The following is a 26949-nucleotide window of genomic DNA, read 5'->3' as shown; positions in this document are numbered from 1 at the left end:
AAATTCCCAGCTAACTGAGAGCATATTCTAACTTTAGACTAACTTAACTTTTTCCAAATGGTAATTGATGGAAATTACATACAATCCTTAGGTAACAATTCACAACTCAACAGGGTAGCCTTAAAAACCATCAAGTGTTCAGTTACTTTTCCATCAGTGTGATCAGATTCATCTGAGGAATTAATATTAAAATGTATACTGTTGTTAGAAAAAATAGGACTTGGGACTAGAAGAGGTATTTATATATTTGCAGTTACACAATGGTATTTATTTGATAGCTTTTATCCTTAAGGCCTATCATTAACGCAAAAATGAAGAAGTTTCCCCAAATGCACACAGGCATTTTCTTGAGGCTTTTTTTTTTTTTCCTGACAAGCAATTTACTTTGCTTTCTACAGATTTAATTCACCATTCCTCATCCAAACCTGTTTACAGACTTCAATAAGCATTCTTCTCCAAGTAAAGAACAGTGAACTGCATAGGATGTTTCTCACACTTGCATTCAGTAAATTCTACGCACGTTTTGAAACATAATCAACCGAACAAACACAGCTTAAAACAGAAGTGTGCTGTCGTTACAGAAACTAAGGCAATACATTAAAAACAAGGGTTTTTCCCTTAACTTTAAGTAACTTTTTCAAGTTTTCAAGCAAGAGGTTTCCATGTAAATGCAACTTTTAATGTTTAAAATACAGAAAATATCATCTATCATATTCATAAAAATTCTTAATAAACCTTGAACTAAACTTCTGCTAAAATGCATGCAACTTCAGAAATTATGCTCAACATTACCTTTCACAACAGTTGGAACAATGTAAAGTGATGCCTCCTGGCCTGCCTTCTCTCCATCAAGAGGAAACTTCTTCATTAACACTACACGCTTTCCTAGCACAGTATTAAAAAAAAAAAACCCAAAATCATTAATTAACCAATAAAACAAACAGTGTAGCGTTGGCTCTCTGAAAGCTCACCAGACCCAATATTCCTAATTTCTAAGAAGAAAAAAATATTATTGTAAGATATAAACTCAAACAAGCTAAGAAAATCTAAGTACATATGAAGAAGTAAATAACACGTACATACCCATTAACATGAAAAATTACATGACTGCACCCCTTTTTTCATAGCAACTTTTCTATAACCCTGATTTTTTGCAGATTGTACTACCCAAACCACCTATCTTGAAGTTAAACAAGGCTCCTTCTGCAATGGGAAAGCACAGCTGCATCTCTATTGCATGTTAGGGTGAATGTTTTTTTCATATAGCGGTATGACAGTATTTTCCATGTTATGCTCCCTTTCACCCTTACAGAATTCAGCATTTTGTTTGTTTTTCTGACCTTAACTACATTTTTTAGCAGTGGCCACACTATGCTGTGCATATTAATGCTTGGGGCCTCTGTGCAAGTCAATTTAAAACTCTCTAAACTGCATAAGAAACAGGTTTTGCTTTTAGATGGTATTCCTCAATGTGTATTAAGGCTGTTAATTCATGTTTGCTGCTCAACTATATTTGTTAGGTCCATCCAACTCCAGTCATTGCCACCCACAACATTTATGTAGCAAGCTGTTCCTTTTCTAAACTGTTAGCACTACACTGTCTTGTCCGTGCTGACAACCTTCCCAGTATAGCATTGCTTACAAAGCAGAGATGAGGTACACACACACACAAAAAAAATATAATCAGTATAGTTTATACCAATCTGGAAATGAAATATGCTGGGTAAAACAATTTTTGCCAGCACAAGCATGAGGTTCGTTGCCAGAACAGCTATGCAACAACAGTGAAAAAGAAGATGTACTAATCAAATTATATCTGTAATACAGTTATGTCAGAAATACTTTCATGTAAATACTGTCTACTGAATAATGCTGGCCTTAGAACAGACTTTAGAGGTGATCAGTTCACTAGTTCATATTTAGAATGAAGTTAAGGATTAAAAGCTACTACAATCTGGTTTACCAAAGTTCAGCCATAAATCTCAAATTGAGGTGAAGAAGTAGTGCTTTAAAATGCTTTATAAAGCATTTATAGAGCTGGAAGGTAAAGGGAAATAAAGGTTTTAGCTGTTTAGTTGGACTTTTTTTTTCCATGAACCTCACAACATACTTTATTTTTTAAAAAACTAATTTCACACTTTTGCATGACCTTTCCACACCCATTTAACTTTAAGAATATTTTTACAGAGCTATCAACAACAGATGAGATTAAAATGTTTTTACCTTTAATACCCTGATTGGCTGGTGAAATTGGTTTGGTGGCTTCTAACACATAATCCAAGATGCTCTGGGTTATCTCAGTGCCTCCATGCAGTTTAGTTTCCAGCAAAACTTTCTTTCTTTTTTTCTTTTGGCCTTCAATGGGAACTTCAAGCAACAAAATCTTTCAAACAATAATGAAATCAAAGGAGTTTAAGGACAACTGAAACAAGCACAGAGGTTTCTTTTGGGTTTTTTTTGGGGGGGGCGGGGAGAAGGGGGGAAGAATTATTGTACCACTATAAAAGCAGTAACAAAATTCAGGAAGTACTGAATGTGGAGGAGCAGGATGGTGAAGTCAGAATGACCTCCTTAACAGTAAGGTTAAAGACAAAAAGACAAGGCTGCACCCTTGGGCTGAGCAGCCCACAGGGCAAAAGGCCCTGAAAAGAAATGAAACACAAAGATATTACAAAACTGCAAAGTGTTCAAATACCATAAAGATGGGGCAATGCATAGTACATATATGACATACATAGACATTATTTAAGTATTCTCATTGTCAGATTTAATCTTCTGCTACAATATATTTATTGTAATTTATTATTTTTAAAAGTTAATAAATTAAAAAATATAGTTTTACTTCATAGGATTTAGCTCGATATTCCCGGGAATTCAGGCTAGCAGTATTTTTTGGACGAATCACAGCAACATATGCATCTCCAATGCTTTCTGGGTTTCCCATCTCTCCTTCTTTTACCACTGGAAAGAATGAACAAACAGGAAGTAAAGGGCCAGTTGATAAAAATTAAAAGAAAGATAATCCAACAGCTCACTGAACTTCAGGATGCAGTAATCCTGACCACCAATTCTTTCCATTATTCATTTATTTTTCTTTAGCTGCAGAAATACCAGCCGTTGCTATAATTCTGCTTCCTTTTAACGAAAGGGGGGAATCCTACATCACACAGATTTAATATAAATAATCCTGTTCTCTAACCCATTTTTAAAATAAAAATAATGGTGGGGTTTTTTTTCCAGTTTGTAACTATTTTCCCCAATTTGCAAGCCAAACAAAAGGCCAAAAAAATTCAGCACTCTTAAAAATATACGAAATTTAAAAAAGAAAACCATTCTAAAGTGACAAGCGCTATAATTTATAAAAGTGCTGTAACAAAGTACTGCATTTCTGGGTTCCACAGGGATTTCAAGAGAGTACCTGATTTTCCAATCCCTTCCCTGAAGCAGAACACAATCTTGCCTACAGCCCTAGTAACTAAGCTGACAAAAATACGGATATGGATTTATTTGCTTTGTTGGGACTGCAAACTGGTGCACAATTCATTCAAACACAGAGTTTTTGAAGGAATACATCTTCAGGTTTTGCAAAAAAGGGCAGAGGTTTTTAGATTTAAGGTAAAAGTTTGCTTACCTTTCTGTTTAACCCAAAGTGCCAACTCCTATAATCGTAAAACTAAGAAAATGAAAAAGGGAAAACCTCCTACAGCTAAATCACTTCACCTATCAAATTTGAGAAAAAAGGCCATTAACACCTTCCAGGTAATCACTGTCCTCATCTGCAAATGAATCTCCTTTCATTCCACATCATCAAACAAGCACATGCTTTCTGCAGATTAATCCCTCCACAAAGATATTTAACGTTACTGTTTCTAGCTTCTTCACCTCTTCTAGGAAAAACAGGTCTTCAGATTCCCATGCCCTTAGTCCATACGGTATTTTTTCTGGGATCAGACTGCCTGAAAACATATAAAAAATAAATAAAAAACCAAAACCAAACAAACAAAACCCCAAACCCCAACATAAATAACAGCATGCACATTTTCACTTTCAGTTTAGATAAATGCGTTAGTTAGACGACTTAATGATGGCATGTAAACAGTAATATCCAAATAGAAACATCTATTGATTTACATTACAGTAGCATCTAGAAACATAAAATCAGCTGTGTCCCGAATTGTGAGAGATCATACTTTGGGATATTAAAAGTTTTGAAAGGAAGAAGAAGCAACCATCCCTTAGAGGCAGCTGGAAAAAGCATGCTTCCTCGGTTTCCTTAGGATATATAGGTTTGGGTCACAGGTTTGTGTGGAGAAAAACTGCACAGGCAGGGCGGTACATTACGATGGGGCAGGTGAATGAGCAGCGGGCGAACTCCCTCTGCTAGAGCCCTACCCTAAACCCAGAGTGGGCTGAGGATGCCTGGGAAAGGCAGCCCAGAGAACTGCGATCTAACTCCAGAAAACAAAAACAGAGAGTGAAGAGGGCTGGAGTTGCAAGGAAGTGACAATAAAGATGCCCAGCTTCAGAAGGCAGCAAACCCAGATGCCAAAAATGCGTTCCCGTCCCAGCGGACGCAGGTCTGGAGAATATGCCTCAGCCGCTGCCGGCCCTCCCCGCCTCCCACACCGCCGCCGCTGGCCCCCTCAGCAACCGGGTACACGCGACCACACTACCCCGCAAGGAAGACCGCCCGGCCCCGCAGCGCGCAGGCCCCACCGCCAAGGAGGGGATCGGCCTCCCCTGGAGACGCACAACAGCCGGGAAGCGACCCCGCACAGCCAGTACCTCCCACTCCAGCGGCAGCGGCCACCCCGCCGCTCCGCGCCTCACGGCCGACAAGCGCCCCCTGAACTTTCCTGGTCGCGCCCTGGAACCGGCCGTGCACCGGGACCTCTGGGGCTCTGCTCACACCGCAGACCCACGTTGTGAGAAAGGCTCCCGCATCCGCGGGACCGCCCCTCCGGGGTGACGGGTAGCGCCCCGGCCCTCCCGTTCGCTGCCTCCCACTCTCTCTTGCCTTCCTCTGTGATGCCGGCCGTGGTCTCCCTCGACGCATCCTCTCGCCTCACACGGCGCCCAGGCCCCGCGCCCGAGACGCGTCCCGTCTTGTCCTGCTCCGCCCCATCCCCGCCCCACTCCCTCCCCCGGCTCGGCGGATCCGCTTCCCGTCGGAGCCCCGCGGTCCTCGGCTGCCGATGAGTTTCCGGGTCGGCGGCCTGAACTTGTGCTGCTGCCACCGCCAGTTGTTGACCGCGGGCGGATAAAGAGAGAGAGACTAGGCTGTGGGTTGGGGCATGAGGCTGTGGTGGCGGGCGGGGAGGCGCTAAGGTGAGGCGGCTGCCCGGGCTCGGGGAGTGCCGCCGGCAGCTGTCAGCGCCACCACGCCGCCAGGAGCCGCCGGCGAACAAAGGGGTAGCGAGACGGTGGCAGCCGCAGCGCCCTGCCTGCGCGGAGGGAGCCTCGCCACCGGGCGGGAGGGCACTCCTCACCGCTGCAGGCGCTGAGTGACTGCCCTGGCTGCCCGCGGACTGGAGACCCGGCAGAGCGGGCACTCCAGAGGGCGCCGTATCAGGAGCGGAGCGAGGGAGAGAGAATCGGCCGTTGAGCAAATGGAGGTGCTGAGTGGCGGGCGCAGAGGCGCCGGGAAGGGCCTGGGAGAGCCCCTGTGAAGAGCCGGTGAGTGCCCCGCGGCGCTGGCCGCGATCCCGGCGCCGCCTGTGGAGGCTCGGGTGGGGTCCGGGGGCCTGCGAGCGGGGTAGATGGGGCGAGTCTGGCAGTGGGCACAGCCGGGAGACTTTGCACATCTGGGCGGTGGCGGTCGGTCGCATCGCGGGTGGGGCGGGCCGGGGGGCGGCTCCGGGGGCACCTCGGCTCCGTCGGCAGGCGAGGGGAGCGGAGGTGGTGAGAGCAAAGGGTAGCTCTGGCGTGCGGAGGTAAACGGCAGGTTACTGAGGCTGGCCGTCCCCGGGCCCGGCGGCGGTACTGGTGTGGGGACGCGCCCCGGTGGTCAGGGGGCTGTGGGGAAGCGTAATGGCGGGAGGTGGTGGGCCTTGGGCTGTGTGGTTATGGGGGGAGAGGCCTCCTCTGGCCCAGGCTCCCACAGGCGCCGCGCCCTGCGGTGGCGGGGGTCTCTACCCGAAACCGTCTGGGTCTGGGGCTCCTTCGGCTGCGGCCGTGGGGAAGTTCGGAGCTGCTCTATGGCCTGGCTTCATCCAGCTCTCGCTGTTGGGCCCATGCCCGCCTTGTTCGTAGCTTGGAAATCCTGCCTTGAAGGCAAAAGGGAAGAACTGCGAGTTGCCAGAGCGGTAGCATGAGCTGCTGGGCGAGCTGTGGCAGCGTAACCTTCCTTCAGGCTGGGTAACGCCGTCCTGAGAGGTCTGCCGTGAATGAAATTGAGCGCTCACGATCTCGAAGAAGAAACTGAGTCTTGTTACTGTGACGGTTTTATGTAAGTAGCAGTACCACTCTCCTAGGCAGGTCTAAACACATACTGGAAATTGAGCGACTTTTGAAAAGGAAGAACAACCTTGATAATTCACGACTGCTCACCCTGTCTTTTATTTACGATTTTCAGATAGTGTGCAGAGCTAATGTGGAGTCACGAAAACATGCTCTGTAGAGTAAAGCACGAATACCACAGCTTAAATTGTTTGCATGCACCCTTTTATCGTTACTAACCATTGTTGATTGTGCTTTCTTCCTTCAGTGCTTTTCTCTGCTTACCAGTTACAGAAATGGAGTTTTAGTTGTAGTCATAACATCAGTAGGTGTGCTGTAAATAAGCACTTTCCCTAAAGAGAGAGACCGCTTTTGAAAGAATTATTAGCTGTAGAGGTTATCAGTGAGGAGAGACTGTCTTCCTTCCACATATGAGTGTTTCATCCCTACTTTCATCTCTTTCATTTTCAGTATGAAGTGTGGTAGTTTAATTTCTCTTTAATCTCGCTTAGGTATATGAGAAAAGTACTCTTCCTTGAAGAAAAAAAGAAAAAAGGCTTTGGTCATAAGGAAAGCAACAGCATTTTTCAACTTCTGAGAAGATGTGGCTTATTTAGTTGGGGTGTCTACACAGAAGTGAAATGGTAGAATTTATAGCATTTTTTCCCCCCTCTCTCCCTCGAACATGGAAAGAATCAATGCTGGCCTTACAAATAAGAGGCCAAATGACAGAAGAGGCTTCTGGAAACTTTAATTCCAAGACCTTCTGTGGTCCTGCACTCAAGCAGTTCCAACTTTAACAAATTTGAGTTTAGTCCTTAAAAGAATAAAATATTTCAGTAATACAATATATTATTCCTGAATACAGATATTACTAGAAATCTACAAAAAAGCTAAACAATGTTGGTGGTGCCCTGTCTTTATTTATGTATATATGTGCATCTGCAAAATATTTTGAATGAAAATTAATTGGAAAAAACAAATAAAAAAGAGCACTGGCACTGTTGTATCAGTAGGCAAAAGACAATTTAAGCAAGAAAGCTTTGTGCAGTCCCTCCAATTTTCACTTGTGCCATGCACATCTATGTAAGGCTAGGTAGTACATATCTAACTGCATGACTAGATTTATTGTAAAAACATGGTCTTTCCTAGACATAGTTATATAGTCTATGTAAGTTTAGATGTATCTGTTTATATATGTTCCTATCAGGTATCCAAACTCCAGAAAATTAAAGGAAACTAAGCATATAAATTTAAAAGGGAATGACTTCTCCAGCTGTCAGCTTTGGTTCAGTGGAACAACTACAGAAAAACCCCTCAAACCTGGGGTTAGAAAATATCATTATGTCTTTGTTCGCTGTATAAGATCTTGTTAACACTACTGCTGATTTAATCTGTCCTGAGCAGTTTCTCACCTGCTGCTCTGTGGCACCTCTGCTGTGATTGATTAACACTACATTGCTTTTTGTTTCAGTAAGAAGGGTTTTGTTTATTAGCTGTTAACTGGTTTGGCTGGCAGGGTTTGTGGTGATTTTTTTTTTTTGTAGGATGGGTTTTTTTTAGGCATTTTGATGATTTTTTTAGTCTTTTTGTTGTTTTCTGTATGTGTGGCTTTGCATTGGGGTTTCCTGTGTGTGTTTGGAGTTTTTTAATTATTATCTATTTTGGCTTTAGATGTCACGTAGTTACTAGTTACTTTACTAGTTAATTAACTTCACCTTGGAATCTGAAAACTTGAAGTTGCTCTTTGCAGTTGTAACTGTTGAAGTTTTTCACCTATGCTAAGGTGACTCATGCCAGTAAGAAAGAAAATTGGAAAGCTGGACGTTACAGATATATGTGCTGGACCAGTTATGTTTCTAATCACATTATGGTGTTTGTATAATTGATAATGATACATAGCAAAGATCTGTTTTGCTTGAAGAGCAACCTTGTGGAAATTCTGCGGGGTTAAATATGACACAGAAAGTTGTGTTTTCAACACCATTATAATCAAACAATACTTTCACTGCTTTCCCTCCCTTCTCCCAAAATACATGCCACATACTTTTCCATGGAGTGTTACTAAAATCACACATATGTTTACATTTTAGGGGCAGATATTTCATGCAAGGTTACATACATTATATTAAAAATTCAAGATGAAAAAGTCTATGTAAAGTTTAAAATCTGCTAGTTTTCTAAATATTTTATCTAAATATTCAGATTTCTAAATATTTTCCAAGTATCTTCTGGATTTTAAGTGGAAACAGAAAAAGTAGTCTTTACCATTGTGGAAGGCCAAATGCAAGGTCCTCCACCTGGGCTGCAGCAACCGCCAGTGTCAATATGGACTGGGGGATGAAGAGATTGAGAGCAGCCTAGCGGAGGATTGTGGATACCAGTGGATGAAAAATTGGACATAAGCTGGCAATGTGCTTTTGCAGCCCAGAAAGCTAATAGTATCCTGGGCTGCATGAAAGAAGTGTGGCCAGCAGGTCAAGGGAATTGATTCTCTGCCTCTACTCTGCTCTCATGAGACCAACCCTATCTGGAGTATTGTGTGCAGTGCATGGAGCTGTTGGACTGGGCCTAGAGAAGGGCTACAAAAATGGCCAGAGGGCTGAAACACCTCCTGTAAAGAAAGGCTGAGATAGTTGGAGTTACTCAGCTGAGAGAAGGGAAGGCTCAGGGGAGACCTTAATAGCAGCCTTAAAGTATATAAAGGGTGCTTACAAGAAAGATGAGAGAATTATTACCAGGGCCTGTAATGACAGGACAAGGAACAATGGTTTAAAACCAAAAGAGGGTAGATTCAGGTTGGGAATAAGACATTGTTTTTCACTTTGGAGGTGGTAAGACAGGTTGTCCAGGGAAGCTGTGCATGTCCCATGATTAGAAATGTTCAAGGTCAGGTTGTATGGGGTGCTGAGGAACCTGATCTACTGAAAGATGTCCCTGCCCATGGTAGGAGGGTTGGATGTGATGACCTTTAAAGTCTCCTTCCAACCCAAACCATTCTGTGACTTTTTTTTTTTTTTCCTGAGGAATTTTAGTTTGTCTTCTCTACTATAAGTAAAATATGGTTTGCATTCCAAATTGCCTTAGTTTATATTTTCATATGCATGTGTGTATCTGTTCATCTGTCTTATCTCAAAAAATGCCTGGAGTGTTGTACAAATAAGCGTAGCAGTAACAGAATAGCTTCAGTTCGTTAGTCCAAGAATCATTTTGGAAAAAGATAGCTATTAGTCAGTTGCTTTGCTATCTTTTTTAAAACATGTTTTCTGAATTTCCTTTACTGTCCGTGCTTTGTTAAGAGTACAGTTCTTACTCTCTGCTTGTTTTTAAACTCACACACCTTAAATTGTAGTATGAAAATAAAAAAAATAAGTGTCTGTGTAAAATCAACCAGCATTTTCTTTTTGGTATGCAGAGGTCGTCTGACGGAGTAGTTGTTACTGCTCCAATCCTTTTCCTGTATTCTTGATTTTGATAATTGAAAGTAATTTTCAGAAGTTGCAAACATCTGATGTATGGATTAACATTTGAAATTCACATTTGGTGTATCCTTGATTGTGTTGTTTTCCAAACAAGAGAATTGCCATAATTTTTGATAAAACACTTCTTTTGATCTAAAGCTAATGTGTAGTACTGCTAGTATCCTTGAATATTCTTTAAGAGGTTTTGTTGGAGTTAGTTAAGAGGTACTTTCATTTGGTGGTTTTGCTTTGATTTATATTTTAATGCACATAAATTCTGAACTCTGACTTTTGAAGGGTAATTGCAGTAAAAATACAGTAGCAGGTTGTAAATGGATTACTGCAGGGAAATAGAAGGGCCTCTCTGCTGAATGCCTGGGATCATTCCTGGCTTGGGTAGCTTTACAGAGCAGCTGTGTGACAGTGTTGTCTGTAGAGTTCCTCTTGTAACTTTTCTCATTCATTTCTGTACTGACTAGGAAGACAAGGGGACAAAATGAATTTTCTAAAAGTAAGTTTTATGTTGGTGTATAAGCTTGCACCTAGGAATCAATGTTTGCACACAGCATGCAATATAGTAATGTTATTCTTTGACAATAAGTTAATGTAGTTTAAATATTGCATTGTGACAATTAGGCAGTGTATTATTGATTATATATAACATATTTTGTATGTACAGGCTTCCATGTTGGAGAAAACCTTATTAAACCTCTTGGGGATTTTCCTTACTTAACAGAGTTTCACAGTGTCTTGTGCTTACCATTTTGACATACCTGAGCAACTTGCAGGATGCACGATACCGAGGATTCCCTGTCTTCTTCCTACCTGGCTTAACACAGTGACCTAAGGGATAGGGGCAATGGTGACAAGTTCCTGCCTGGTGCAGTAGGTACATCTCCTGTGTGACTACGCCACCTTCCCAGGTGGCCTTGCGTAATACTTAACGAGTCTCTGCAAGTGGAACGGAGCAATAATTAAGTCAGTGGTTCATCTAGCGTGGAGGTGTCACCCAGGTTAAGTCAACCTATGCCCTGCATCGAAATTGCTCCCATAAAGAAGAAAGATGGGTTATTGTTATAGGAGACCCTGTTCTGCAGGGAACAGAAGGCCTAATACGCAGACTGGTTCCACTTCTTAGGGAGGTCTCCTGCATCCCTGGGATCCAGGGTGAAGAGAAAGCTTCCTACCCTGGTATGGCCCTCAGATTATTATCCATTATAGATTTTTCAGGTAGGTAGCAATGAAGTTGCAACAAGAAGTCCAAGGGCAGTCAAGACAGACTTCAGGGCTTTGAGATGACTTGATAGGGGATCAGATGCACAGGTAGTGTTCTCCTCTGTCCTTTCAGTTGCAGGGAATAATGAGGTAGGAAACAGGAAGACTCAGCAGATCAATACCTGGCTCTGAACCTGATGTCACAAGCAAAGTTTTGGGTTTTTTTGATCATGAGTCAGTTTACTTGACACCAGGCTGGCTGGCGACAGACTGGGTACCCCTGTCTCAAAAGGGGAAAAGGATCTTTGCACAGGAGTTAGCAGGAGTATTGAAAGAATTTTAAACTAGATTTGAAGGGGGAGAAATAATGAAATGAGTCTCACCAGATAGAGATAAGCCTGTGGATGTCATGCCAATGTTTGAGGGATAGTGTGCTAGCAACGTCCTTCAGTCTGCCATCTCAGTGCAGATAGGGGATGGAAATCCATGCAGCAACAAATACACAAGGGTTATTGTTGTGTTAGAAACCACAGAAGTGCCTGCGAATGGTCCTGTAGAAGTTAGGGCTTCTCCCCCAGAAAGGTGCTGGTATCAACAGCCCAACTGAAGTGCATCTACACCAGTGCATGCAGCATGGGCAACAAACAGGAGGAGCTGGAAGCCATTGTACAGCAGGAAAATGATGGTATAGGTGCCATCATGGCAACATGGTGGGATGACTTGCACAGCTGGTGTGGTGGAGAAGGGATACCTCACAGAAGGGATGGGCAAGGAAAGAGAGGCAGTGGAGTAGCCGTGTATGTTAGGGGTTGTCTAGAGCTTAATGATGGCCACAATAGGATTGGGTGTTTATGGGTAAGAATCAGGGGGAAGGCCAAGGCAGATATGAGGGGAATCTGTTGTAGACCACCCAACCAGGATGAAGAGGCAGGAAAAAAAAATTTATAAGCGGCTGGGAGAAGTCTCACAATTGTTAGCCCTTGTTCTTGTGGGGTACTTCAACTTACCAGATGTCTGCTGGAAATACAACAGACAGGAAACAGCGTAGGAAGTTCCTGGAGCATGTGGAAGGTAACTTCCTGACACAGCTGGTGAGGGAGCCAACTAAGGAAGGCACCCGCTGGACCTGTTGTTTGTGAACAGGGAGACTTGTGGGTGATGTGAGGGTTGGAGGCTGTCTTGGGCACAGTGATCATGAGATTAGAGGGAAGGAGGGTCAGTCCACCTTAGACTTCTGGAGGGCAGACTTTGGCCTGTTTAGGACACTGGTTGACAAAGTCCCTTGGGAGGCAGTCCTGAGGGCAAAGGCATTCAGGAAGGCTGGACATTCTCCAAGAAAGAAATCTTAAAGGTGCAGGAGCAGGCTGTCCCCATGTCCTGAAAGACAGACCAGTGGGGAAGAAAACTGGCCTGGCTGACCAGAGAACTCTGGCTGGAACTCAGATAAAAAGGAGAGTTTATGACCTTTGGAAGAAGAGGCAGGCAACTCAGGGGGACTACAGGATTTTGTGATGCTTTGCAGGGAGAAAACTAGAAGAGCCAAAGCCCAGCTAGAATTTAATCTGGCTACTACCTTCATAAAAAGTTTTTATAAATACAGCAAAAGGAGGGCTAAGGAGAATTTCCATCCTGTATTGGATGTGGAAAGAAATAGTGACAAAGGGTGAGGAGAAGGCTGAGGTACTTAATGACTTCTTTGTCTTTTACTGTAAGACCAATTTACAGTAAGTTGTTCTGTGGGTACCCAGCCTGCTGAGCTGGAAGACAGCAAGCAGAATGCAGCCCCCATAATCTAAGGGGAAATAGTTAGCTACCTGCTACGCCACTTAGACACACACATCTATGGGGCTGGGTGGGATCTACCCAAGGGGACTGAGGGAGCTGGCAGAATTGCTCACCAACCCACTTTCCATCACCTATCAGCAGTCCTGGCTAACTGGGGAGGTCCCAGTTGACTGAAAGTTAGCAAATGTGATGCCCGTACAAGAAGGGCTGGAAGGAGGATCTAAGGAGCAGCCTGTCAGCCTGATCTTAGTGCTGGGAAACTCATGTCAAGTGCCATTACGTGTACAGGACAACATGTATAGGACAACCAGATGATCAAGCCCATTCAGCATGGATCTATGGAAGGCAGGTCCTGCTTGACTAACCTGATCTCCTTCTGTGACAAGGTGACCCACTTAGTGAATGGGGCAAAGGCTGTGGATGTTGTCTACCTCGACTTTAGTAAAGCATTTGACAATTTCCCGCAACATTCTTCTGGAGAAGCTGGCTGCTCATGGCTTGAACAGGCATACTCTTTGCTAGGTAAAAAAACTGGCAGGATGGCCAAAAAGTGGTGGTGAATGGAATTAAGTCCAGTTGGTGGCTGGTCACAAGTGGTGTTCTCCAGGGCTCAATGTTGGGGCCATTTCTGTTTAAAATCTTTATCAATGATCTGGGCGAGGGGAGCAGGTCCAAAGGAGGGCAGTGAGGCTGGTGAAGGGTCTGGAGAGCAGGTCTTATGAGGAACAGCTGGGAGAAGTGGGGTTGTTCAGTCTGGAGAAGAGAAGGCTGAGGGGAGACCTTACCGCTTTCTACAACTACCTGAAAGGAGGTTGTAGTGAGGTGCATGTCTGTCTCCCAAGTAACAAGCGAAAAGAAGTGGCCTCAGATTGTGCCAGGGAAGGTTTAGATTGGATATTTGGAAAAATTTCTTCACCAAAAGAATTGTCAAACATTGGAACAGGCTGCCCAGAGAAGTGGTGGAGTCGCCATCCCTTGAGGTATTTAAAAGATGTGTAGATGTGGCACTTACAGACATGGTTTGGTGGTGGACTTGGCATCGCTAAGTTAATGAGTGGACTTGATCTTAAAGGTCTTTTGCAACCTAAATGATTCTGTGATTCTAACTTCTGTAGTGTAGTCTGCCATGCTATATAGCATTCTGGGAAGTAGAAACTTAGTCATTGGCTGCTACTCCTCTGTATCTCTGTGCTGCATTTAGGTTTCCTTTTCTCTCCAACAAAAATAATGACAAATAAAAGGTACTCAATTTTGACATGTGCTGTTGCTGTGAAAATAGCACCCTAGAAGCTTGCAAGTAAATAAATCAAAACCGCTTTTGGAAATACTGCAGTCATCAAGTTCCATAGAGTAAGGACTGTCATGTGGTAGCCATATAGTGTATATTCATTTTAAAGGAGTATTTTTAAATTGCTGTGAACTACTTAGCCCTTGCTTTGTAATAGAGGCTGTGGTTAAAAAACACAGTCTAGGCATTTCCAAGTCACAATGCTATTTTGAGTAAATCCTTAAGTTTGCTGGAATGATCTGAACTATTCCATGTATATTTACAGTTGATGGTCTGTCAGGCATAGACGTAGCCCTCTCTCACTTTCTGAAACAAAGCACAGTTTAGAGGAAAAGATAAAGAATGATCACTTTCTGAATCATCTGTGAGACTGTATACAGTACAAGTCGGTTTGAGAAACTTGACTTCTGGTGGCTGGACAATAGGCTTTGAAAACCAAAAGAACCTAGAGAGAACTAGTTTGCTATCAAAGAGACCAACTGGTTTTAGGTTATTCACTGTATTAAGCAAGAAAGTAGGCTATCACCACTTGTATACATCCTACATATAACTTTGAGAAATGCTTGTAATTTTGGGCCATTTTTTCTGTAATCTGGAGTAAGTTCTTATATTTAAGTGTGTTGGTGTTTTTTTCAGGAGTCACTATTGGAGGTAGCTAATAAATGCTTATTGAAGGAAAAGTCAATTCCTTATTTTCCAATTCTGGATTAACTTAAGATACTAAAATACATTTAATTTAATTTTCTTTCTTCAGGTAGTATTTCTAAATCTCATGCACTTAAATCCTTTTCTGTTTATGCAATTTAACAAAAATAGAACATATTGTTAGGAGGTTTATATCCTTGAACCATGAAGGCTACTACTGTTGATGTTTGTGTTACTTCTCTTCTGTACAGTCTCTGCCATACCTTGTATTAGCTGTTCTACCTTAGTGTTGTGTTGGTATGTACTCTGTATTTACTTACGTGATGTTCTAGCTTCTAAATATTTCTTCCTATTTTCTTACTTTTCTTTTTTCCATCCTTTCGCCCATATTTTTCTGATTGTTTTGGTTTTCATTATGGTCTCATATCTCTTGAAGGAAAGGTTTATTTCTTTTGTAGACAATATAAACGGCTTGCAGTTTCCGACTGCTTTTGGAAAACATTTTTTATGGAATCAGGATTGTCTTCAGCATCATCTGCTGTGATAATTGCTGGTATGCTGTGTTATGCTTACCTGATGCCTCTGCCTCATGAAGTCAATTGGATGAGCGACACCTTTTTAGACATGCTGTGGTGTCAAGGTGGGTTGGTTGTGGTGGTTTATTTTGACCACTGTTAATGAATTGACACTTCTGTGCAGGTAGAAATTCTAAACAGTTCTTGACAGATGAAAACATAAGAAGAGACACACAGTCTTGAATAGGCTGTGAATCAAAGTGCTAGCAAGAAATAAGATAAACTAAGGGAAAATTAAAGTCAAGTGGGCAAGTTCCTACGCAAATGCCAACTTGAACTGAAATTTAACTGTAATTCACATAGAGGTTATAGAGAGGAAACATAATATTGTTTTGAGCTGGTTTGACTGAGACTCTGATAGACGATGTCAGCTAGCAGTAACCTGTAACTTACTTGAAAAGTGGTAAAAGCATGATTGTGACTAAGTGTGAAAATTCTTACGCAGTTTGATTCTGTGCTAATTTTCTTAAGCAGTTTAAATACTGACTTTTGAAAAATGTGCTATAAGAGTGCTGGTGATCTCCCCCCACCCCTTTTTTTTTTTTTTTTTCCCCCATGAAAGATGATTCAAAGAAAGATACAGTTTTGGAGTTTATTTCAAAATAAAGCCATTTTTTCAATGCAATTTCTGGGAAAATACACTTGAAGTTTACATAATGCTGAGTATGTATATACTAATGGCATATTTCTTGATTGTTTTATATACTCTGTATTCGGTTGCAGTTAAATATAAACGTAAGTTGGAAACCGATTCTCTGCACCAGGTACTTCACCTGATTGTCATCACTCTTCTTGGAATTTAGCATAGAAAAGAATTAGATTTTTCTAGTTCATAAATATAATTCGGTTTTAAAAATAGGCCATGCTTGTTCTTTCAAGGTACTTTAAACTGCTGTAGGAACATCATGTCCTGTTTGCATGCAGCTGGTTTTGGTCCTGATTGTAAATTACTGCAAATGAAATAACTTAGTGGAGAAAATTGTGTTTGTTATATTTGTTAGTTCGAGCTGTGTTTACAGCCACTTAAGCCCTCCTCTTCAGGGAGCTGTCACAGATGTTAATTAGGGTAGTAATATCCCCCCACCGCTTTTATTTCGACTGGACTTTTAATAGGAATTTTGAAGGTAAAGTTAAAAATTATATATTTCCATGAAAGCTGCTGCGTAGAAACTCAAAATCTTACTGTATTAAAAAGAGCATATTTTTTAGGATGCACAGATGAAGCACTGATAATGATCATTGAAGTATTGTGAATGAGTTATAAATGAGTCTTTAGAGAAATAGCTGAAAAAGTTATGAGAAAGTTCACGATATATGCTTTTCTGTGGTTTTGCACTACCACTGTATTAAATACCAGTTCTATTGAAATTTGTCATAGACTTAAGAATAGGAATTTTAGGGCTGCTGTTATTTGCTGATGAACTCTTCTCTTTATCAAGGGTTTGATTATTACTGTACTACTGTATTGTGCAGTTGTGTGTTTGTATTTTTATGAGCTGTTATGTGTATAAGATACAAAAATAATGTATGCAAGGCTAGATGCACATCAGGACTAATTTTCAGCAGTAACAACCTGTAAATGTTGCAATATTATTTTCCTCTGAAATGTTCATTTTGTTGTCACCTTGCCTGTGTAGATTACTTTCAGAATTGTTACTTTTCTTAGGATTTTTTTCTTCAATCCAGGTGGCTCTGCTATGCTCTAGATCTCAAAGCAGCTCGCAGAAAAGCAAATGTATTAATCTCCAGTTAACTCTGTTACGTTGAAAGACTACAGATAAACATATAGAAATGTCCTGGCAGCGTAGAGCCCAGAAAATTTGTTGGTAGTCTATCAAAATGGTGAATTTCATCAGTGGCTTGAAGAAACTGCAAAAGTGTGTAGCTACTAAACTGTGAAGACCAAAGTTCCAGCTGTGCTAGTACTGCAAGTTACAGGTTTTAAAATTTTAAAGAACTCACTGATGGTGTTTCATTCACATTTTCTAAGTAGTTGAAGTTATCTCTATAAGGTGAGGATTTTGATATTTTAAAGCTCAGCTCTTGACACACAGTTATATAGCAGACTTCATGACAGCAGAACATGTGGTTCTTCCAACACATTTATTCTACAGAAATAATTCTACTACAGAACTGCAATACCAAACAATCTAGGCCAGTGCAGCATTTTAGAATTTACAATTCTAAAATAAAGTGTTTGTTCTTATGAAAGAGCTCCAGTTACTTGCATTCTCTGAAGTCTTGGAGGTACACAGCCTGAGACATTACTAACAGCTCTGTAGCTGTTAGTACAAATATACAGTGGTTCTTAATTTAGGTCCTTTTCCCTGACTCTTTGAGAGTCACTGACACAGATACTTTACATATTTAGTTCTCCATATTTAGAAGGATGGGTTGGAGAGAAATCTTTCATTGGAGCTATTTCAGTGAGTCACCAAGAGCAAACTGTCCATTAAGGAAAAAAAAAATACTGAAGAGGCTTTATTTGGTGGCTTGTGTATTGAAATACAAGCCCTTTGTAACATCCCATTTACCAACATGTTAATTAGTTAAAATTAAAACTACTTGCAAGTCCTTTATCCTTTTTAGGACGTGATAATTAGTATTAAGGTTAAATAGTGCAGGTTTGCATTTACAGTCTTCATTAACTACCTGGATGAGGTGATGGAATGCACCATCAGCAAGCTTGTTGATGACACCGAGTGTGTGTGCTGGAGGACAGGGCTGCTCTTCTGAGGGACCTTGACAGGCTGGAGAAATGGGCTCACACCAACCTTGTGGTGCTCAACAACAAATCTGAAAAATTAAACAGAATAAGCTATGCAGTGGTGCAGGCTGGGAACCTGTGGCTAGAGAGTGAAGTTGCAGTAAATGACTTCACTTCTTTGGGAGACACCAAGTTGAATGTGAGTCAGAAATGTGCCTTTACCTAGCAAGAGTGAAGCCAGTAGCTGAGAGAAGTGCTGTCAGCTTGGCATTTGTGTGACTGCATCTTAAACAGTGTCTAGCTTTGTGCTTCCCAGTATGGAAGAGATACTAGCATAGTGGATCAGGTCTAGAAGCAGACTGCCAAGATTATTAGGGAGCAGAAGCACATAATGTAAAAAGAAAAGCTGGAAGAGCTGCGTGCTCTTGGCGTTCAGAGAAGACATGGGAAAGGATCTTGTTTTCAAGTAATGGGAGGGTACAGAGAAGACAGAAACAGACTTTTCTTGGAGGAGCTGGGTGACAGGGCTAGAGGCAACAGAAGAAGTTCCAGCAAGTGGTGTTTCAGTTAAGACTAGGAAAAGATTTACACTGTGGGGATGGTCAAATGCTGGGACAAGTTGCCCAGAGAGGTTGTGGGGTCTCCATCTTTGGGGATACTCTGAGAACAACCTTGAGCAGCCTTTAAAGCCTTGAAGATTGCACTGGATAGAGGATTGAAGCATTTGACCTCCAGAGGCTCCTTCCAATGTAAATAACTCCTTGCTCTGTGTCAGATGGTACAGTTGCACATCCGGCTGTTCTCACCCCCTCTCCATGCAGCTGGTTCTGGCCCAGCTGAAGCGTGTGGCCCAGAGGGCGGTGGAGCTTTGTAGAACAGTGTGATTATCTCAAGTAAATTCTGCTTTACAGCTCAAATCCTGGTTTTTAACCTAACTTCTGCGTAGTCAAAGAGTTGAAGTGATTAGTGCTTTGAATTATCACGTCTTAATGGAATAGACTAATCCTGAATAAGGTATCTTCTGGGATTTTGTTCTTTAGTAACAATAGTTGGGGTTTTTTTCTGTAATACGCAAAAAAACTTTTCCTGCTATGCAGAAGTAGTCTGATTTCTTGTGTATCCTTTCAGGCAATTGAATAAATATATAACTTATAATTTGAAACAGGCTTATTCTGTATTTTTATTGAGGTTGGGGGTTTTTTGGTCAGTCGTTTTTGCTTGTGGGTTGCTGTTTGGTTTGGGGTTTTTTGTTTGTTTTGCTTTGTTTGAGTTTGTTTGTTGTTTTGGGTTTTTTTTTTTAATTCATAAATCCAGACATTTTCATAAGCAAGCTGCCCGAGGTTTATACTTACTTAATAAAGGAATCGAAAGTCAAATTCATTTGTCTGGAATGGGAGTTAGACAGCATGTTCTAGTATAAAATACTTTGTTGTAATGTGTAACTAAAAAGAGATAATTTGGAAGTTTCCGTCTCTGTCTCTGGATGTTATTACAATGTAAAATAAGCAAACCTGAATAAAATAATCACATAATTTTACTGTAAAGGCAGTGTAAAGTGCCTGTTGATTTGGTCTTTGTTTCATAGAAATGCCTTTTAATTCTCTCTGAGCTAAATTCAGAAGGTCTTTTTTTTCTGCATGTATCCTGTTATGTGTACAAGTGGAGAATCAGTATGGAGAAGCAGTTTTAGAATCAATCTTTAAGAAGGCAACTAGTTAATTATTTTATTTCCCTTTCCTCCCCCCTGTGTTTTACGGTTTTCTTAGAAAAGAGTGAGTCAAATTTATCCTAAATTAGTCACAGGCCTTAAAAGTATATTGAATTAACTTTGGTTTTGGAGGTTGTAGTATCAGGGTAGCCATGAGGAGCTACTACTAATAACTGTGTCCTTCATTATTTTGCAAATACACAAACGTACTCAATTTTAGCATCTACTTATGAGTGCAAGGGAAGAAATCCTAACCCCCAAAATAATGTGTATTCCTGGGAATAAATTCTGCATGAATAAGAGAATTTCTAGCAAAACCCAATAGTGTTTTCTGGGTGTCTTCAGCATGCTTTAGTTCCTTCAAAGTAATGATGACATGCAGATCAAAGCAGACTGGGTTAGTGCTAAATGGAGTTGTTTAAAAAAAGTTTCTTTTTGAAACTTAAAACCTCGGTATGAACTTTGAACATAAAAAAAATATTCTCAAACCAGTCTACCCACGGCTTACTGTGAAAATAAATCCTTTCACATTCCTAACACCAGACAGTCCACCCTAATCATGCCTTGCTTTAGCTATTGTGTACTTTATTTTCCCTAGTACTGCCTGGGTCTGCTTACTTTAACTCTTCTTGATGATCTCCAAACTGCCCACCCAGCTGCTGTATCCAACCAGCTGTAACCAAGGGCACCCAAGAAATGTTCTGGTGCAGTAATTGTATGTTATGTCCCCAGTCCCTACAACTGAGGATGCTTCTGATAAAGAAATTGTTTATCTTTCTATTTGTGTGTTGCATTCTTAAAAATGGCAGTGAATTTAAATGTCTACATAGAATTGAAGACCTGAAAGCAGTATTCTGTTTTCAAAATGGATTCAGTGGGACATGAGACTGTAAAATGCAAAGTTTTGGCCTTTTTTTAATACAGTTTGGCATTCTAATTGACTAAGGAAATAGGATTTCCATGTTACACAGACACTCGATTACATCCTGAAAATGAGCAAGCTATTGCACAGGTGGATTATGTGCCATTTAGAGTAGATGGTTCCCATATCCCTGATTCCTTGAACATTCTAGCCTCATGCCCTTCTGCTGCAATACGATATGTTGTCATACAAACCACGGTTTGAAAAGGGAGTCTCTTATATTTCATCTCTTTATAGAGGTATGGTTTTTATTGTTGTATATTGTTAGTCATGGCTGATCTTTTAAGTTGTTAGGTGTTTGCTTCAGAGATGCTTCTTACTTTTACTGTAATACAAATAGGGTTCCATTTCTCTCACTTCTTGTCTATTGTGCTTTTTCCCTTTCTGAATCTTCTAGAGAGTTGTTCCGTGCAATTAGAACGTGCTTCTTGCTATGCAGGATGTTAGTTATGTGACTACATACAATAGATACCAGGGTAGATTTTTAAAGCCATTTATTTGTGCCTGTTTAAGTTTTCAGAAGACCTTAAGACTTAAATCCTCTAATGAATACCTTGACCCTATTGATAAAGTATTGTTGTATCTACATATCCATCAGCAATTGAAAATCTGGTCCATGGATTGTTCCCCAGCAAGTTTTAAGTCTGTTATGAAATATGATGCAACAGGATATGTGATAAAGGAGGAAAGGAGGGGATGACTGTTGTTAAACATCACCCTTTCCCAATGTGCTAGAGGATAGAGACTACATTAGACATATTTCTCACCGCCCCCTCCTTCAAGACTGTGTTTGTTCAGAAAGCTTTGTGCCAAGTTGGTAGAGTTTGTTTTCACCAGAGTCCTGCTGGGCCTCCTTGCAGCTAAATTAAACACCTTTCACCAGTACCTTCTTGCCTCACTCCTGCTTTTTAGCTGCCTGGTTGCACAGACTGGATGTCTTTCCTCTCTAGTAAACACAAGCTCACCTGTGTGCTTTCCCTGCCTGGTAGACAGTGATTTTAGTTGTCTTTCCACCTAGGTCTTACTTGCCTAGCATCAGGCACTGGAATAGCATCTGCTGCTATCAACCATCATCTGGTTTTGTGCATAATGAGATTAAAACTGGGCACAGGTGCCAGCTGACATTTGTTGAAAGGACCAGGGTGAGCTTGCTATATCAGTGTCTTGTATCCTGATGCAGTTTAATACTCCTTTGTACACTGCTCAGCATGGGTACTTGAAAGCCTGGGTGCAGTTAGTATTGCCTCTGGTGCTGTGACGCCTGCTCTGAACCTGCAGTCTCCCACTTCACGCAGCTGCATCCGCCAGTCCGTGCTCCATCCACCATCCGCTCTGAATGAACTGCTGCTGTCTGAGTTGTAGCTTATAAAATAATGCTGGGCTACGGGAGTTTCCTGAAAACTCTGACGAACGCAGTGGTGCTGGTGTACTCCTTCCTTGCCTCAGCACCCAAACAACCGTGGGCTTTGCACAGGTTGCACATTGCTGGTGTTTCTGCTTCTGTCTGCCCTTTAGTTTGAACAAACGCCGTTTTGAAAGTATTTCCACTCTTTGCAATATGCGCTGGTAGAAATAGTCTTGCCTCCCTATCAGTGCCGCCATGCTCTGGCCATTTGGACCATCAATAGCCAGGAAAAAAACCTAAAGAGGGAACTGATCTGAGTTACAGCTATTCTGCTCTGCAGTCACAAAGACACATGCCAGTGACAACCAAGTGAAAGTGCAGGAATATGGATGAACAGAAGGGGTGGATCAGAAACAGGGCAGGATCAGCTCTGGTGCAAATTAAAACAGCTTTAGAAACTACAGGCTGTTTCTCAAACATCATTAGCATCATAAAAAGATAGTGGAGGCAGATTTCCAGCTTGCTAAGTGCATGCTTCATAATAACTATAAAAATCACTTTATAATTTCTGAAGCTTTCAGGGAGGTCTGGTTGAAGTCACGTGGTGATCTGGGTAGTGATAACAGGGAGCTGGACCTGGAGGAGAACAGCCCAACACAGGAGCAAGAAGTGTAGGGGAAGAAGAAATGCTCTTATTTTGCTTATTATTTGCTTTTTTTTGGGGGGTGGGGAGGGGGGGGGTTCTCTTGTGGTGCCTTACAAGCAGAAAGAACTATTCTTAAGTAAGTGCCTGTGTGTTACATTGGCACTGCAGCAGGAGTTCCATAAAGCGGTCACCACGTGGTTCCTGAGCATTACAACTTTGTGAGCTTCTCAAGGTAATACAGTTTGTTCCCCCAGCTTATGTCTCATCTACCACTGCTTGGTTTTGCTCCCACAGATATGTGCAATCAAACTGGCAATGGGATTCTTCTGACAAACTCTGTATTCTTGGACCTTACCCCAGTGGATTTGTGTCTCACTTTCAGGCAGCCAAATACAAGTTCTACCAGTACCTAGCAAATGCTGGATTGGTAATTGAACTTTTGCTTGTGATAGGTCAAGCTGCTTAAGAGCAGCTTTATTGGTCATGGTAGAGGAAGATGAATGGGCTTGTCAAGCTGAAGTAGAGACATGGTGACTTGTTCAAGAGCAGTAAGTCTGCTCTTTTACGTAAGCAGGCTGGATTGCATAGTCTCAGGTGGCCACGTGTCATTTTTGGCTGGGTGTCTGCTGTCACGGCTTTGCAGCCAGGTTTGGCAGACATCAAAGTAAAAGTCTTCCAATACTTGGGGAGGCATGCCTAGCTATGGAGGTAGCAGGAAAGGAACGCGTGTCCTAGTCATAGCAGCATCACCTCAGTGGGGAAAACCCATGTGCAGATGTCCTCTGTGACTTTGTGAGCAGCATTCAGAAATAGCACTGGCTAAGAACCTGCTGTGAGGTGTTACTGACATCTCCCAAGCCAGGAGGATAACCTGGATTTTTCTGTTGTACAGGACCTCTCTGTCTAATGTAGCACCAAATAACAGACACAGGTACTAACAGTTGCCTTACCTAACCAGAAGTACCCAGTCCAATGGTGAACTAACTATGTTTGCAGCACTGTCAGTCATTCTTTTCTTCTGACCCTAGGAACTATATGGAGCAGACATGGAAGGAACAGAGTCAGTGATTAACACAACCAAGGCTGCACTAACTCCGCATGATATATTTTGATACTAAATGGACTCATGGGAAAGCAGTATTAGAAAGAAAGAATATGTAACTCTAGTAAAATGCTGCTTTTCAGAACACATACTTGCTGGCACAGTAACTGGCTATAAAAAGAGGTAAGGCAGCAGCTTTCCATCAAAAAGAAAAACAACAAACAACCTGCAAAAGCTTGGGCAGTATACAAAATTGAATTAGTGAACAAGGCATGAGATGATGTGGCTATTGGATAGCAAGCCAAAGGATATTGCTAAGCTGGGGGCCATTACATGACCGTTAACAATCTGCTATTGAACAGACTTAAATCTGGTACCTCAGATGATCCGGTTCTACAGCAATCCAGTGTAACTGTCAAATTACAATCTGAATCTTTTTATAATTATTCCCTTTTTTAGATTGCAGTGTTCTGGTTTAAAGCATAAAAAGTAAAGAACTTCCTGATTAGTATTAGACTATATAATTAGTGTTGAATGATTAAATCTGTTTCTGGATGAGGAATTTTCTCCTTCACATGAGGAAGTGAGATTTTTCAGGTGTGCTTTGGCTATTTAAGTGTTTTCTGTGAGGAGATGTCTTGTTGTTCTTTCCCAGCAAGCATGAACTGGAGAAGAACAGTAATAAGAGTGACAAGGTTTACAGACTACAGGAGAACATGGGCTCAGGAGAATTGTGGAGAGAGGGGCAGTTTGGGTTGGCAAATTTCCTTTTATTTCTTGTTGCTATGAAGAAGAGAGGAGTAAGGAGAAGCAAGGTCTGTGTATGTGATACCATAAACATTATCAGGGTAGGAGAAAAGACGCGCAAGACTGCTTATGCTTTTCTCTCTCTTTTGCAGCATCTGACTACAGTCATTCCTTGATAAATCAGCGTCTTTTGGTGAGAGAGGTCTTTTATGAGAAAATGAGGAGAGAAGTCTAAAATAATTCAGTGTTCCTAAAAGACAGAATATCACTCCTCTATCTTTATGTAAAAAAAATATTCTAGATATGCTTTACATATTTCCTGCATTTTGACTAAAACGAGCAAGGTAAAGGGAGATTAGCATAGACACCATCCCTTTACCAAGTATCATTTGCCAAAGTGAGATGTACTTATGTACATGTACTTGGTGATGAGAGCCAGGGTCTAATTTTGTACATCTGATCTCAGAACTGTCAATCTGTGTTGAATCTTCTGGAAAAGCTTTGGAGACTCTGTTTCAGGTTATTTTTCTCAATGCAAATATGGTTTTCTTTAGTACACTTTTTGATAATTAAAACTCTGCCAAAACACTGCATTTTGTGATGTTTAATCTCTCTCTTAAGAACTAACTTTGTACTGTATTACTGGAGGTGAATTAACATAATTGAGTTTTATTTTAAAAGAATCCGAGGCAGGCCTGTGGAACAGCAGATGCATAAGCCTGGTGCTTGTTGTGACTGAAATATTAGCAGAAATTATGTAATAATGGACCAAATTAGCAGACACGTGGATAAATGTGATGTTCTGAGGAACAGTCCACATAGCATTGTAAGGGAAAGTCTGGTTTCTCAGACTTAGTTATCAGGGAAAATGCATTTGATGTGATCTGCTTGGATTTTCAAAGGGCACTTCACAAATTCTTCACATGATTTGGGAGAGAGGCAGGGTCCGTTGCATGCAGAAGTCACTGTTTAAAGATAGGAAATGGGTAGAAATAAAGAGAGATTTTTCACAGTGGTTGAGGGTTATTGATCGCGTCCCAGATAGATCAGTGCTAGGACCTCTGCTGTTTAATGTGAAAATAAATGATCCGGAAGAGATGGTAAGTAGTAAGATGATAGCCTCTAGACAGTGCTACACATTGTGAGCTGCAAAATGATTTTATGAGATGCAATGGGAAATAGCATATGAAACTCAATATAGCTAAAGGTGAAAGGTTCACATTATCTTGAGGTTATAATAAAAACTGAAGAAAATCAGCTTAGTTCTGAGTACCAGTCCAAAAAGGACATCAGATATTGAAAGAGTAGAGACTATGCCACAACCATGTAAATCCATGCATTTTGCATGTTGTACATAGCTCCTCATCTCCTAACTCAAAAAGGTGTTAGTGGCACTGGAAATAGATCCGAAAAAGCAGAATGGATCCTAAAAGTTGCACTGAAACCATTCTTTGAGAATTAGGGTTAATCAGTCTGTAAAAGAGTAAAAGATTGGTATGACAGAAGGGTAATCGCCTGTAAAATGTGATATGACGGTGGTCTCTAAAATCAGAGGGAGTAAATAGGAGAAGTTTTTGCTCTCTACCTTTCAGTTCTCATATACAGTGAAAATGAAATTTAGCAAGTGGCACATTAAAAACAGATGTTTCTTCACAGTGAATAGTTAAGCTGTGAAATATGAGAAGACTGTGGCTGTTAAAATTTCCTGTAGATCAGGGAGGTTTTGAACAAATTAATGGAAGAAAAAAAAAAGATTATTAATATAGAAACAGCACATCTGTTTCAAGAATTCATCAAAGGGTAAATTGCCAATGAGTGAGAGAGTGTTGTGGAAAAGTATCAGTTCATGCTTGCCCAGTTATTTTATTTTTCATTGGTATGTTCTGCTCGCAGCTCTGTGGGCAAGGTATTAGAAGCATCTGATCCAGTGTGGCCATTGTTGTAATAAGCTTTGAAAACAAAATGGAGGAAAAAAATGCGTATATTGGTAAGAGCAAGCTTTTTAAAGAACTGAAGTTATATATTGTCTATCTGTTTGGTTTTGTATCTGTGAAGTCTAAGACCAATGGAAATTTTGCTGCAAATCAGCTATAATTCCATTTTGTGAAAGTACACAATAAATTGTATTAATAAAACATTGGCATATAAACAGTAGAAGTGGTAAATGAGATTGTTCAATTTGAAGAAGTAATCTAGCTGTCATTAATAACATTTGAGTATATATAATGGAAAATCATCTTCAGCATTCTTTAAGCTGATATTTTGAAATAGAATTGCTGTTAGGGATAGAATTCTTTCAAGGTAGGAATAAACTAGTTTTTCTCCCATTTAGAATTTTGGATATTTAATCCTAAGCAAAGTTTGCCTTTATTTTTGAGGCTCAACACTTGGTTTCTTTCTAGTCAGTCTGAAATACCTTCTGAAA

General features: G+C 41.1%; 2 protein-coding genes across 11 annotated transcripts in view; one reads left to right on the top strand and one right to left on the bottom strand.

Moving 5' to 3' along the window:
• LOC308217095 (krev interaction trapped protein 1) overlaps window positions 1-5097 on the bottom strand; it is a 35800-nt gene extending 30703 nt beyond the window's left edge. For 3 of the 8 annotated variants that reach the window (XM_080609837.1, XM_080609842.1, XM_080609844.1), the window contains exons 1-4: window positions 3632-4143; window positions 2843-2961; window positions 2224-2383; window positions 793-885 (exon numbers count right to left, since the gene is read on the bottom strand). In XM_080609837.1, coding sequence (XP_080465963.1) covers window positions 793-885; window positions 2224-2383; window positions 2843-2944 — 355 coding nt within the window. In that variant the 5' untranslated portion in view covers window positions 2945-2961; window positions 3632-4143. The other 5 variants (XM_080609839.1, XM_080609838.1, XM_080609840.1 and 2 more) reach the window with 5 other exon arrangements.
• Window positions 5098-5175: 78 nt separating this feature from the next.
• The window catches only part of ANKIB1 (ankyrin repeat and IBR domain containing 1), a 95845-nt gene continuing 74071 nt past the window's right edge, over window positions 5176-26949 (top strand). For 2 of the 3 annotated variants that reach the window (XM_080611793.1, XM_080611791.1), the window contains exons 1-2: window positions 5176-5676; window positions 6253-6448. The gene's annotated coding sequence lies outside the window, so the exon portion shown is untranslated. The remainder of the gene's footprint in view (window positions 5677-6252; window positions 6449-26949) is intronic. The other variant, XM_080611792.1, reaches the window with a different exon arrangement.

The sequence above is a fragment of the Psittacula echo genome (assembly GCF_963264785.1).
Source record: "Psittacula echo genome assembly, chromosome: 2".
Classification (NCBI taxonomy): Eukaryota; Metazoa; Chordata; class Aves; order Psittaciformes; family Psittacidae; genus Psittacula; species Psittacula echo.
Note: the sequence above shows the minus strand (reverse complement) of the source record. Positions and strands in the feature narration are given on the sequence as shown.